Consider the following 14,583-nt stretch of genomic DNA (forward strand, 5'->3'; position numbering starts at 1 on the left):
TTTTATAATCTACATTAAGTAGTGAAATAGGTCTATAATTTTTTGGCTGGGTAATATCTTGATCTTCTTTGGGTATCAACGATATAAATGCTGTTTTCCATGATGGGGGCACTTTACCTTCCGATTGAATTTTGTTAAATAATTCTCTAAGAGGTTCTACCATTTCTAACTGTAAGTTTTTATAATAAACCGCTGTTAGGCCATCTGTGTCTGGTGCTTTCCCTAACTTTAGTTGTTTGATTACCTGCAGGATTTCCCCAGAGGTTATTGGTTGGTTCAACTTTTGCCTGTACTCTTCTCTAACTAGTGGAATTTTCTCTTTATCTAAATATTTATCTATGTCTAAACCCCTAATTTTGTCCCCTTTGTACAGTTCTGTATAAAATTCCCGAAATGCCTTTTGGATCTCCTCCTGTTGAAACACCTCCTTCCCTCTATAACACAATTTGGATACATTTCGAGTTTTTCTTTTTTTCCTAATCTGATAAGCCAACCACCTGCCTGGTTTGTTTGCGTTACAGAAAGTGTTATGTTTTGCATATAGTAAACTAGTGGCTACCTGGTCGGAGATCAGAATATCAAATTGGGATTTTAATATGGAGATTGCTTCCTTAGCCTTTATATCGCCTGGATTCAATGTTAATTCCAACTCTTTCCCTTTAATTTCCTCTTCCAATTCTTTTTGTTTTTGCCCTTGTTTGTGTCTGTGTATTTTGTTTATATTCATCAGTACTCCTCTCATATACGCTTTGCTTGCATCCCATACAAATTCCATAGATGTACCCTTATTCATGTTAAGAACAAAGTATTCAGATAACAATTTTTTACAATCATTAATATACTTTTCATATCTAAATAAATTTTCATTCAACCTCCAAGACCTTCTTGCCTGGACTACCCTTCCCAGTTCCATCCAAACTGGATTATGATCCGAAAGAACTCTCGCCGCAATCTTTGTCTTCTTCACCCTAGAAAGCAAATCATTAGTAATTAGTATAAAATCAATCCTTGAAAGAGATTGATGTCTATCAGAAAAAAAGGTGAAGTCACATTCCTCTGCATTCCTTTCTCGCGAAACATCTCGCAGTTCGAAATCGTCCATCATGTCAAAAAAAGATTTGGGTAACTTAGCTCGGATTTTAGTATTTGGGCGAGATGTCTTCTTACCTCTTTTGGTGTCAATCACGCCATTCCAGTCACTCAATAGTATACAAGACTTAAAGTCCCACTGTACTAATTTAGCATGAAGAGTTCTGTAAAATCCGTCTTGCTGTTGATTAGGGGCATATATTCCCAAAAGTAGTGTCTTTTTCCCTTCTAAGATTAAGTCTAGTGCAATATATCTTCCAAAGGGATCTGCTTCAATTAGTTCAGCTTTAATGTCTTTTCTTAAGTATACAACTATGCCATTTTTCTTTTCCGTAGCAGAGGTCACAAAATTGACCAAATTTGGGATTAAACAAGTATTTTTGATCAGTTGATTTGATATGAGTTTCTTGCAGACAAATTATATCATTCTTGAACTGTTTAAGATAATGAAATATTTTCTTTCTCTTCTGTGGAGAGTTCAGTCCGTTAACATTCCATGTCAAAATCTTAGTTGTCATTCTTAGTTGCCTGAAGCTTTTTTAGAGCCTCCTGCATGGCCTGTCTAACCTTTGGCCTGGGTCCTCCCATGGCTTCTGAGCTTGTTGCTGTGACTCCTTGGTCAATGGCCGGTGATTGTTGAGATTGTTGCGTTGTAGCTTGTTTTTCCATTTGTCTGGTAGTCATACGGTTAGGTCTTTGTTCCCTGGCCCCTTGCCCTTCTGGGGGGAGGAGATGGTACATTTTGTCTGGTAGTTGTGTAGTTTGCTGTTTATCTTGTCCTTCTCGTGGTCTTTCTCCATATCCAGATGATTCAGGGTGTCCCACCTTCAGGATGTTGTGATAGAAATCTCGAGCTTTCCATACAGAGTTGAGACGATATCTTTGCTTGTCAAATGTAATTATAATACCAAATGGGACGTCCCATCTATACTGTATCTGACGCTTTCTGAGCTCTTCCACCAGAAAGGCATAATCTCTCCTGGCTCTTAGCATTTGAGGTGGTATTTCTTTCAAGACAATCAAATCCTGTCCGCCAATTTGAAGCCTGGTATTATAGGACTCTTGTAGTATCATGTTTCTGAACTCTCTTGTAACAAAGTATATTACCACATCTCGGGGGAGTTGCTTCTGTTTGGCCGCCCAAGAATTAACGCGATAAATTTTGTTGATCTGCCAGTCAAAATTGGATCCCGGTCTTCCCACCAGACAGTCAAAAGCCTCTGAGCTATACCAATTTTTGATTACTTCCTTATTAAAATTATTTATCAACAGGATATCTTTATAATATACACTTAGGGTTACACATTATATCATCAATCCTCTATCAAATATACATAGATTCATTATTATCCATTTTAAAACAAAAAGTTCTAAATTATTCAATTCATATATATATATATATATATATATATATATATGTGTGTGTGTGTGTGTGTGTGTGTGTGTGTGTGTGTGTTTTATTTGTGCTGATAAATAAATAAAGGGAGACTAGATAAAAATAAAAAACATAAATAAAAAAATAAAAAAATAAAAAACACAAATATAACAAAAGGCAACAGTAAAAATATTGGGTTTCTGTCGTGATGGACTCTTGTGACGAGCCGATTGACAGATGTTGGAAGCAGTTAATTGGGGCTTACTAATACATACATACATACATACATACATACATACACATATATATATATATATATATATATATATATATATATATATATATATATATATATCAGTCTTTCATTGTATCGTTATTAATCTATTTAACAACATAGTTGTATTATCACTTATCTCCTCCTTAAAACATAAGTAAAACATTTTTCATTTCAGGTTTTTTTTTCCAGCCACTGATAAAACAAATCCCATATCTTATAAAATTGCTTGTCTTCTTGTTCTCTAATTTCAAATGTCAATTTGCTCATTTCAGCACATACCATTATTTTTAGAATAACTTCTTCCTGTTTTAGTATTGTTTCATTTTTCCAGTTTTTTGCAAATACAATTCTAGCTGCTGTTAAAATGTTTACAATCAAATATTTTAAGTCTTTGTTAGAGATTTCTGGTATAATTCCCAGTAAAAAAATCTCTGGCTTAAGATCTATCTGTTTGTGTATCATTTTCTCTAACCACATGTGAATTTTAGTCCAGTATCTTTTGGCTTCAATACAAGTCCACCATATGTGGTAATATGAGCCCGGTATCTGATGACATTTCCAGCACTTTTCTGATTTATTCTTGGACATTCTTGCAATTCTTGTTGGGGGTAGATGCTGTAAAACATCTTATACAAATTTTCTCTATATGCAGTTGACATTGTCATTTTATAATTTTGAGACCACAATTTCTGCCATTTCTCTAAATCAATCCCATGCCCAAAGTTTTTCACCCAAGCTATCATATTTTCTTTACCTTGTTCCTCTTGTAATTTAACCTCTAATAAATATCCATATAATTTTTTTAATTACTTTTTCATCAGTACCTGTTAAAAAATTATCTAACTCAGTCATTTTGTTGTAAAGACCTTTTGATTTTCTATCTTCATTATATCTAGATTGTATCTGTACATATGAGTACCAATTCATTTCTATTCCTTCTTGTTTCAACTCTTGAATAGATTTGAGTTCACCCTCTAACTGTTTGTTACTTTTTATATATTATTGGGTATGAAAATGCTTCAATCATTGATATCCAGACTGGATTTTTTAAGTAGTGTAATCTTTTAACCTTTTCCCAATTTAATAGCAAAGCCTCCCTTATATAATGTCTTCTAGAATAACCATGTGCTTTAGTTCCCTTATACCATAAAAAAGCATGCCATTCCCATATACAAATGTTCCTTTTAAGTATATCCTTAACCAGAGATCTCATGGTGGACCTAGGTGTAACCTTGTAAAAATCTTCCAAATCAGAGCAGCGGTGTTTTAACAGCTGGAAACAATGGTTTATTTTCAACAACAGAGAAAAACTGACAGCTTGTAAGAGATAATGTTTGCAGTACAGAAAATACATTTGAGAAAAATGTTTGAAAAAATTAGAGCAACTAACAGAAAAAATATGATGAAAAGGATGGAGATGCTTATCAAATGTGAAAAATAGAGGGTAGAGTCCCAAGCAATAAAGAGAAAAATGACTACAAAGAAATCAAATCTGCTGACATCTATGGCGAATGGTTTCTGTCTGAAAATGGAAAAAGTGGAATATGGAAAGGGGAACTAGATGGATGGGAACCCGACCCTAGATGGCAAAATAAGGAAGAAGAAAAAATAAAAGAACTTATGGACTTAAAGGGAGAAATTTTATTAGTAACACCATTGATAACAACACTGACAATTAAAGACAAGCTGATTAAGGAAAAAGAAGAAGGGCATCAAAATAAATAAACAATGAATTGCAAAGAAGAGTCCATACAAACTTGATTAAGGAGACAATTAGAGGACTGATGCCACAAATGGCAGAAGACATGAGACTGTTTCGCTACTGGAAAGATACAGGCTGATAGATGAAAATGTTTAATCTAAAACTAGTTGGACTTAGTGAAATTTAGTGACAATAGATATGGTTAAATAAACAATTGAAAATGATAACAATGTACACATATGTATTGGTATAACAAGTAATAATTGGATATGAATATTGAATGTTACCTATGAAAGGAATATGAGAAATGGTTTGGTTACATATAAAGATTAATAAAAAAGAACTAAATTATGATAATGGATATAGTCAAATAAAGAAGATATAATGATAACAATGTAAATATAGGATGGATACAACATGGGGAAATTGGATGTAAATTGTAAATAGTGATTTGGAAAGGAAGATTAGAAACCTTTGTTACTAAATATTATTGATGTTTAGCTAGAATAGGCCATAAGGAATAGTGTTATTGGGATACTAGAAATAGCAATTCAGATGCCAGTATGTGGTTATGTCTTGAGTTTTGGTATGTTTTATGATGAAGGACGCTTAAACAATTATAGTCAAATGGGGGTAGGATGATGGTAATATGTACATATATATTTGATTTAAAATACTAGAATTAATATGAATCATGGGTGACTGTGAAAGAAACACATTAAATTTTTTTGTAACCAACTGATACACTTTCTACAGTATGTAAAGAAAAAGGATTTTTTGTGTTGTGTCTCTTTTGAAAACTAAAAATATTTTTTTTTTAAACCCTGTATTTCCTCTTCAGATCAAGATTGGGAATTGCCTGAAGGCTCAGATGAAGCAGAAAGAAAAAATAGCTATATACAAAAGAGACACAGAGAAAAAAGTGCAGGAGAGGCTTGTAAGTATGGATCCAACAGTGGGGAGCTTCAGAGCTAATAGGAAGGAGAACACTGTCTGCCATCTTTAATAACAGGCAGCCTGTGTTTTAGTACAAGTTCTGACTTAAATAAGGTGACCAGATTTTCAGATTGGAAAAGAGGGACACCCTTGACGGGGAGGGGGGGGGGGGCTTGATTAAAAAATTTTTTTTTGTCAAAAGGTCACCCCAGGACACTGAAACCAGCATAAATACGAATCTGTTGCCAAACAAAATTTTGATCACGTGATCATGAGGATGCTGCAACGGTCGCTAAGTGTGAAAAATGGTCGCAACGGTCGCTAAGTGTGAAAAATGGTCGCAACGGTCGCTAAGTGTGAAAAATGGTCATCAGTCACTTTTTTCAATGCCATTGTAACTTTGGTCACTAAATGTTTTCCCCCTCCTCGAGACTCCTCACTTCTTCCTTCATTCCTCTTGCTTATCTACCTTCACCTTATCTGTCTTCTGCTCTTTCCCTCTCTTCCTTCCTTCCTCCCTCCTTCCATCCTCTTCTTTCCTCACTCACTCCCTTCCTCCTTTTTTCTCTTCCTTCCTCCTTCCATTCTTTATACGATATAAAATTCAATGAGGGTGAAACACACCAAATCTGGCAAAGCTGCCTTGCACCAACCTGGCCTGCCCATAGAATAGCAGCCACTTTGAGACACATAAACCTGGTCTGAACATATTGCATCACAAAGATTTGCAAAGATCACATTTGCAAAAAGGAACATTTCTTGTAGTAAATACATTTTATAAACAATTTAAAAGTAAAAATCCCCCCAAAATAATAAAAAAGGTATTCTATAAATAAAAGAAATCCTTAAAAACCATTGTTAAGTATTACACCAGCAATAATTTATACTGTCACCATTTCAAACTATCATCAGAAATACGAATCTGTTGCCAAACATCAACATTTTGATCGCGTAACCATGAGGATGCCACAACGGTCGCTAAGTGTGAAAATGGTCGCTAAGTGTGAAAAATGGTCATCAGTCACTTTTTTCAATGCCATTGTAATTTTGGTCACTAAACAGCCATGTTCCTGACTTAACAACCACCATGATTCACTTAACGTGGCAATAAAAGGTCGCAAAATGAGGCAAAAATCATTTAACAAACGTCTCCCTTAGCAACAGAAATTGGGGGATCAATCCTGGTCGTAAGTCGAGGATTACCGGTAGCCAATTGCAAAAGGCAACTTTACTTGGAACAGGTGAGATTGTGCCCGGATCCCTTTCATGCCAACATCCCATCCTGTCCATGGGGAGAACTCCACAGGCGGACAAAAGCCCCAATCCCCTCTCAACCTCCAGCTGACTCTGCCATCCGCCATAACCACACATGCCCCTCAAAGGCAAAACTCAGGGGGCTGAATTCTACAGGGGGAGGAGTAAAGGGGGGATTTGAGGGGCAGCCCAAAGCACCATCTGTCTAAATTTGCATCAGGCAGGCAGTAACATTTTCATAGACCATGATCAGAGGAGCAGCTGATCCTATGGAGAGACTCCTCCTGCATTCAGTCCCAGGCCTACAAGTGGACGTACCCTTCCTTCCTTCCTTCTTTCACCTTCCCTCCCTCCCTCCCTCCCTCCCTCCCTCTTTCTTCCTTCTAGCCTTCCTTCCTTTCCATTCTTTCTCCTTCCTTCCTGTTGCCTATCTGCCTTCTGTCTTTCTGCACTCTTCCTCCTTCCTCCCTCTTTCCATCCTTTCACCAAAAATCAGGATGTTTTATTAGCATCAGCATCATTCTGCTGAAAATGCCAGATTCTGTGGTACTTCTGGATGAGATTTAGAAAATTACAGAGACATGAGGAACCATTATATAATTTCACTTGGCAAAACTCTGATTAAAATAATAGCAACAAAATGTAAGGTTTTTTAATTTTAAAACTCTAGCAAAAACATAGATTTATTTCCAGTTTAGTTAATTAATGCCATTATAAACAGGAATGCAATTGATTAAATAAAAATGACTTTTTCTTTTATTAAGAATACTTATTCTACACTAAACTAGAAAATATTTCATAGGCCCTTCAACAAGTTTGTTACAAATTTTCAGGATTGCATGCATTCTTGAAACTGATACCATGTAATGTTAAAAAGCAGATCACTAACTAAGTACACTAAAAACCATGTTTAATTATTTGCTACTTGAGGCCAATAGCAATGATGAAGAAATTTCTCTCATCCTCAGTGACAATATTTTTAGGGCCAAAAAATAAAACTCTGTATATTGGATCTGTTGAATGGAGAAAGGCCTGCCCCCCCCTCCCCCAAATGAGATACCTTCCACGATAATAGGAGAGGAGAGCCTGGAGACAGCAATCACAAGGCAGAACGTAGCTAAGAGAATGGGGCAGCTAAGAGAACGGGGCGGGGGTTGGGAGAAGGCATGGGACTGGCTGGGGAAGGAGGGAGGGAGGGAGGGAGGGAGGGGGAGAACATGAGTGTGTGTATCCCTCCTTCCTTCAGCCCAACACTCTTGCTGGCATTCTGGCCAGACGAGAGGGACTGCAGAGGGTCTAGGGCAGCGAGCCATTCAATCAATGGGAAACTTGCCTCTTGGAAGGAATGACCCGGTTTGGCTCCCACTTTCAACAATCAAACAGAGAAGCGAAGAGGCAGGACAGACGAAGCGGGAGCCAAGCCGGGCTAGAGTGTTGGGCTGAAGGAAGGAGGGATACACACACTCGTGTTCTCCCCCTTCCTCTCTCTCTCTCTCTCTCTCAAATGGCAAATCGCTGCTGGGAGCCCGGTCTCATTTGGGGGAGGGGGAGGAAGCAAGCCTTTTTCCATTTCAAGGAGCTGCCGCTCCTCCCCCCCACCTCTTAGAAGTCCAGCCAGCTGCCTGCCAAGCTCTCCACGGAGACTAGTATCCAGCCGGATTTCTTGAATCCCCGCGTGTGTGCGCAAGGCAGCTAGGCAGGCTCTGCTTGGGAGGACCAGGCTATGGAGGGCATAGCATGGTCATCTCAAGCGAAGCTCCCCTCCCCCGCAAACTGCATTGCCCACACGCACGGGGATTCAAAGTATCCAGCCGGATTTCTTGAATCCCCCGCGTGTGTGCGCAAGGCAGCTAGGCAGGCTCTGCTTGGGAGGACCAGGCTATGGAGGGCATAGCATGGTCATCTCAAGCGAAGCTCCCCTCCCCCGCAAACTGCATTGCCCACACGCGCGGGGATTCAAAGTATCCAGCCGGATTTCTTGAATCCCCCGCGTGTGTGCGCAAGGCAGCTAGGCAGGCTCTGCTTGGGAGGACCAGGCTATGGAGGGCATAGCATGGTCATCTCAAGCGAAGCTCCCCTCCCCCGCAAACTGCATTGCCCACACGCGCGGGGATTCAAAGTATCCAGCCGGATTTCTTGAATCCCCCGCGTGTGTGCGCAAGGCAGCTAGGCAGGCTCTGCTTGGGAGGACCAGGCTATGGAGGGCATAGCATGGTCATCTCAAGCGAAGCTCCCCTCCCCCGCAAACTGCATTGCCCACACGCGCGGGGATTCAAAGTATCCAGCCGGATTTCTTGAATCCCCCGCGTGTGTGCGCAAGGCAGCTAGGCAGGCTCTGCTTGGGAGGACCAGGCTATGGAGGGCATAGCATGGTCATCTCAAGCGAAGCTCCCCTCCCCCGCAAACTGCATTGCCCACACGCGCGGGGATTCAAAGTATCCAGCCGGATTTCTTGAATCCCTGCGTGTGTGCGCAAGGCAGCTAGGCAGGCTCTGCTTGGGAGGACCAGGCTATGGAGGGCATAGCATGGTCATCTCAAGCGAAGCTCCCCTCCCCCGCAAACTGCATTGCCCACACGCGCGGGGATTCAAAGTATCCAGCCGGATTTCTTGAATCCCCCGCGTGTGTGCGCAAGGCAGCTAGGCAGGCTCTGCTTGGGAGGACCAGGCTATGGAGGGCATAGCATGGTCATCTCAAGCGAAGCTCCCCTCCCCCGCAAACTGCATTGCCCACACGTGCGGGGATTCAAAGTATCCAGCCGGATTTCTTGAATCCCCCGCGTGTGTGCGCAAGGCAGCTAGGCAGGCTCTGCTTGGGAGGACCAGGCTATGGAGGGCATAGCATGGTCATCTCAAGCGAAGCTCCCCTCCCCCGCAAACTGCATTGCCCACACGCACGGGGATTCAAAGTATCCAGCCGGATTTCTTGAATCTACGTGCATGTGGGCAACGCAGCTAGGCGGGCGGGCAACCCGCTTGCTGACACGCTGGACGCGGCAGGGCAGGGGCCCGCGGCCGGGAGCGGCTTCTGGCGGCTACCGGGCGGCGATCTCACACCATCCGCTCGCGGCTCTTAATACTCACCAGTCAGCGCAGCTGCAACCTCTTTCGTCTTTTGGTGAAAGGAAATGGAGACTCGCCAGACGTGCTGAAAATTTCCAATCCCAGCCAGCTCACTGATTGGCTGGAGTCCAGGCCAATCCAATCAGTGAGCGGGCAGGCTGGGCTGGCTTAAATTTGTAGGTAGGTAAAAGCACACTTTTTTTGGCGCTCGCAGCTCCCGCCCATCAGCTGCTAGCTTGCTGGGCTGGCTCATCGGTAGGATAGAGAACAAAACGATGAGCCAGCCCAGCAAGCTAGCAGCTGATGGGCGGGAGCTGCGAGCGCCAAAAAAAGCGTGCCTTTTAAAAAGGCGGGCGGGACGCGGGAAAATGCGTTGGAAGGCGGGTGTGTCCCGCCAAAAGCGGGACGTCTGGTCACCTTAGACTTAAAGGAAATTCAAGTTAAAGACGGTGTTAGGGCACAGAACTTGTTCTTAACCTGGGGACTTAGTTGTCACCATTGGCTGGATGAGTCACAGTTGGGTTAAGTGCACCTATCCCATGAGCCGTGTATTATGCAATGGGTTTGGCTTGATTATTAAATTAATGCAAACTGTATTTCATCTTATTGAAAAAATTGTGAACTCAAACATTTCTGTGTCTCCTCCTTTGGGAATCCCTGATTGCCAAAGAAATTTTAATGAAAGATCATTTAAATTGGAGCCTTTTTTAAAAAACCTTTCCCCACTACAATTTTTAATATCAAAAGGAGTTTTTTTTTCTCCTTAGGAAATTCTCCCACATCACTTTTGGATTGTTCAAGGAATCCATATATTATAATAATTAAAATTAAAATTAAAATAATTAAATAAAATAATTAAAAAAATAAAAAATATGCCTTTTGCCTTTTCTCTTTCTTGTTCTAGGACCTCATCAAAAAAGAGAAAGAAAATGTAGTGGCTGAATTCAGAGAGCTACAACTCTGGTTAGAAGGACAGGAGAAGCTTCTATTGACTAGAATGGAAGAGACGGAGAAGGAGATTATGGCAAGAAAGGCGGAGGGTTTGGCCAGGCCAATGGAGGAACTCTGCTCTCTTGACCATCTCATCCAGGAGATAGAAGAGAAGCTTCAGCAGCCAGCCAGCAAACTCTTACAGGTCAGGCAGGAAGTGGAGATCATAGAATCCTAGGGCTGGAAGGGTGCTTGGAGGTCTTCTCTGCCCAATGCAGGGGGCCTTATACTAGCCCGAAAAAAATGGTTGTCCAAACTGTTATTGGAATTCTGCAGTGATGGAGCACCCAAAACTCAGGGAGGGAAGCTGTTCCACTGATAAATACTTCTCACTGTCAGGAAATTCTTCCTTATTCCAGAAGTGGTATTCTGCAGGTTCTCCCTAGTTCGGGTGAACCAGTAGTGGCGGCAGTGGGAGGCTCCCCCCACCCATCCAGATGTAATCATAGACGCTCTATGCATGCGTGGAAGGACCGCAGAAGGACCGCACGTGAGTGAAGTGAGCACACGCTCCTGGTTCCAAAGCCGTAGTGAGGATTAGAGCATTTCATGCCTGGTTGGATCTCCTTGTGATGAGCTTCCACCATTTGCCCTCAGGGACTACAGGGAGTAAATCGATGCCCTTTTCCCTATGAGAAGCCTTCAAGTATTGGAAGATGACTGTCATGTCTCCCCTAAGCCTTCTCTTTGTTAAGCTAAGCATACAGAGTTCCTTGTATGGTTTGGCCTCCAGAGCCCTTATCATCTTTATTGCTCCTCTCTGCATTCTTTAGCCTCTCCACAGAATACTCTATTTGTCTTTCCTTTTTTTCCATAAATGTAATTGAAATTATAATAGTGAAAAGTAAAATGAAAATAAAGAAAACAGGGAAGTGGAAAAGGCTAAAAATGGGAAAGAAGTGTAGGATAAAGGGAAAACAAAACACTGTCTTTCAACCTTTTATTGCACAATAAAATACAAAATAAAATTACAGTCTCAGCTCTTATTTTTGAATATTCAATAATTATTAGCCAAGTCTAAAAATAGATTAGTCTAATAAGCAAAATCAAGCATCATTTTTTCTATCTTGGGCACAAAGCTTAGAAGCTGCTTCCAAGTAGGAACAATAGGTCACATCTAATTAGCAGTCAATTTTGTCATTTTTTTCTTGCTCCATCACTTTTTGTGGAGATTGATTTATCTTTCCATATATCAATGGAAAGGATTCTGCACATAGGATTCTGGCTGCACTTGACAAAGTTCAAAATCTTTTTTTCAACTCCTCATTTAGTAATGAGTAGGTCACTAAATGAACTACTTATTCAAGGACTCCCTGTAATGGCTAATATTAGGGATACATAATGTAATTCAGAAAAAGCAGGACATGTGAGAAACAAGAATTCAAAGTACTGATCACTGTGTATGTATATTCTTTGAGATTCCCATCCCATAGTAGAGGATATGGTGGGTATTCTTTGTAGGGTCTCCCCCTCCCCTTAATCTCCAGGGCAAGGAGAATCTCAACACTGATGACCTTCTACAAAGTATTATAACCACTTGGATTTTCCAGAGTGCCTTGATTCTGGAAGCATAAATGGAGGGTTTTTTATCCTATTGATGCACTATTTTGTTTTTTCAATATTGTAATTGTGTTCGATTCAACTGGGGTATAATTTTTCTTAGACACGAAAGTAAAAAAAGGTGAGACAGGAGCTGACGTCGCAACAGTACGATGTGCAATCTCGGAGCTCCGAGATCGCAGTCAATACTTTTGCCGCTGGACCTAAACTGTCCTGAAGAGATGGTGACAGGGAAGAGTACGTCTTGTTGATCTCAGGGACATCGCAAGTCCCTGATTGATCCAAGAGAATCTCTTCTTGCCGGCGACAGAAGCACAGCCAAAAGCTCCTGAAGTTGGGACAGCTCTGGAACGGGAGGAAAACGGAAAGAGAAAGTGTGTCCATCTGGTGAGGAAATCTTATTGTTACAAAAGAGACTGCCCCCCCAAAAATTAAAGCTAAATTAAATTTGAAAACAGAAGAAAATAAGTGACGAAATTAAGCTACATTGGACAGTATGTTATCCTTTTTTAAATTTACTTTGATGGATGGAATGTTTGCAAATATTTCCTATTTTTTAAAGTGAACGGATTAGTTTTTCTTCTTCTTTTTTTTACCTATGGATTAAAATCCTTTTCTTTATTTTTATAATACTAGTTTGGATGAGGTTTTTTTTTTCTATTTTGCTTCACTTACGAATTTTGTTTCTTTTAAGCCTGGAATATAAAGAAGATATAAAAGGAATTAAAAGAGGGTTGTAATATCAGAGGGAAAGAAAGCAACACTGCCACTTGGAGGTTGGAGGCTTGAGTCCTGGAAACATTGCCCTTTCCTCTTTCGCTTTGATCATTTTGACTTTGTACTTCAAGGTTCTTCAATGTCTTTATAGAGAGAGATAAGGAGAAGAGCATGGGTTGTTTTTACAGGTGCTCTTTGGGAGCTTCATTGGCAGCTGGAGAGAAGTGAAAACAAAGCCTTGTTTTGAAAGATTATAAATGAACTTGTGTCAAATCTAATAAAAAGTTTTGAAAGCTAGAGTGGCAGTGTTTACCAGTTGCAACTTCAAAAAGAAATCTTAACATTGCAAAAGATTATGTTTGAAATTCAAAAACTATTAGAAGTAACAGAGAAAATTGAGAAGAGATTGGAAAACATAGATTGTAAAACAGTAAAATTTGATGGAAATTTGAACAAAGAGTCAAGATAATTGTTGATACCAACAGTGAACTGAGCGTGATTGGAAATGGAAAGAGTGGAATATGGAAAGAGGAGATAGATGGACAGGAGCTCTACCCTAGATTTCAAGGTATAGAAGAAGAAAAAAGAGAACAATTGATGGAGCTAAGGAGAGAAATTTTGTCAGAATCACTATTGATAACCAAAGATAAGCTGATTAAAGAAGCAGATGAAGGGTTTTGAAATTATATAAGATATGCAACAAGCAACAAGTTGCGAAGAGAAGTCCATACAAATCTTATTAAGGATACAACCAGAAGGCTAATCCCACAAATGGCAAAAGACATAAGACTGCACTATTACTGGAAAGACACAGGTTGATATATGAAAGCTTATAATAAAAAATTAGTCAAATTTAGTTAAATTTAGAGCATTATGTAAAAAAATGAAGTGATAATGGATATCATTAGATAAATAATTGATAATGATAACAATGTATTCATATGTATTGGTTTGATAAGAGGAAATTTGACATAAATTGCAAATGGTGACTATGAAAGGAAGTTTAGAAATTCTGTTATGTATGAAAGCTTAGAATAAAAAAATAAGTCAGATTTAGTTAAAAATAATGTATATATATGTGTGTGTGTGTGATAAAAGGAAATTGGATATAAATTATAAACAGTGATTAAGAAAGGAGGTCTAGAAACTGTTATTAAATATCATTTTTTATTGAGAACATGTCATAAAGCTGTAATGTTATTGGATGATAATGGAAACAGTTAACAGAATGCCATTATGTGGTGTTTTTTAAAAAAAATTTTTTGGGAATATTTTATATAAAAGGACATAAAAACAATTATAGTGAAATGAAGATTGAGGTATGATTATATATATATATATATATATATATATATATATATATATATATATATATATATATATATATATATTAGTGTCACAACCCCTGGTAAGCCCCAATTATGGGAGGAAGCTAACTGCTTCCAACATCTGTCAATCGGCTCGTCACAAGAGTCCATCACGACAGAAACCCAATATTTTTACTGTTGCCTTTGCCTAGTCTCCCTTTATTTATTTATCAGCACAAATAAACACACACACACACACACACACACACACACACACACATATATATATAAATAAAAATAAAAATAAAATATAT

At 39.5% G+C, this 14,583-nt stretch overlaps 1 protein-coding gene across 3 annotated transcripts in view; it reads left to right on the forward strand.

Annotated features, from left to right (window-relative positions):
* The window catches only part of LOC116503742 (E3 ubiquitin-protein ligase TRIM11-like), a 48,316-nt gene that overhangs the window by 26,326 nt on the left and 7,407 nt on the right, over positions 1–14,583 (forward strand). The window contains exon 3 of one of the 3 annotated variants that reach the window (XM_032210335.1): positions 10,600–10,830. The exons of the other annotated variants lie outside the window; for them this stretch is intronic. Coding sequence (XP_032066226.1) covers positions 10,600–10,830 — 231 coding nt within the window. The remainder of the gene's footprint in view (positions 1–10,599; positions 10,831–14,583) is intronic. 3 annotated transcript variants of the gene reach the window in all.

Source organism: Thamnophis elegans, chromosome 2 (genome assembly GCF_009769535.1).
Source record: "Thamnophis elegans isolate rThaEle1 chromosome 2, rThaEle1.pri, whole genome shotgun sequence".
Lineage (NCBI taxonomy): Eukaryota > Metazoa > Chordata > Lepidosauria > Squamata > Colubridae > Thamnophis > Thamnophis elegans.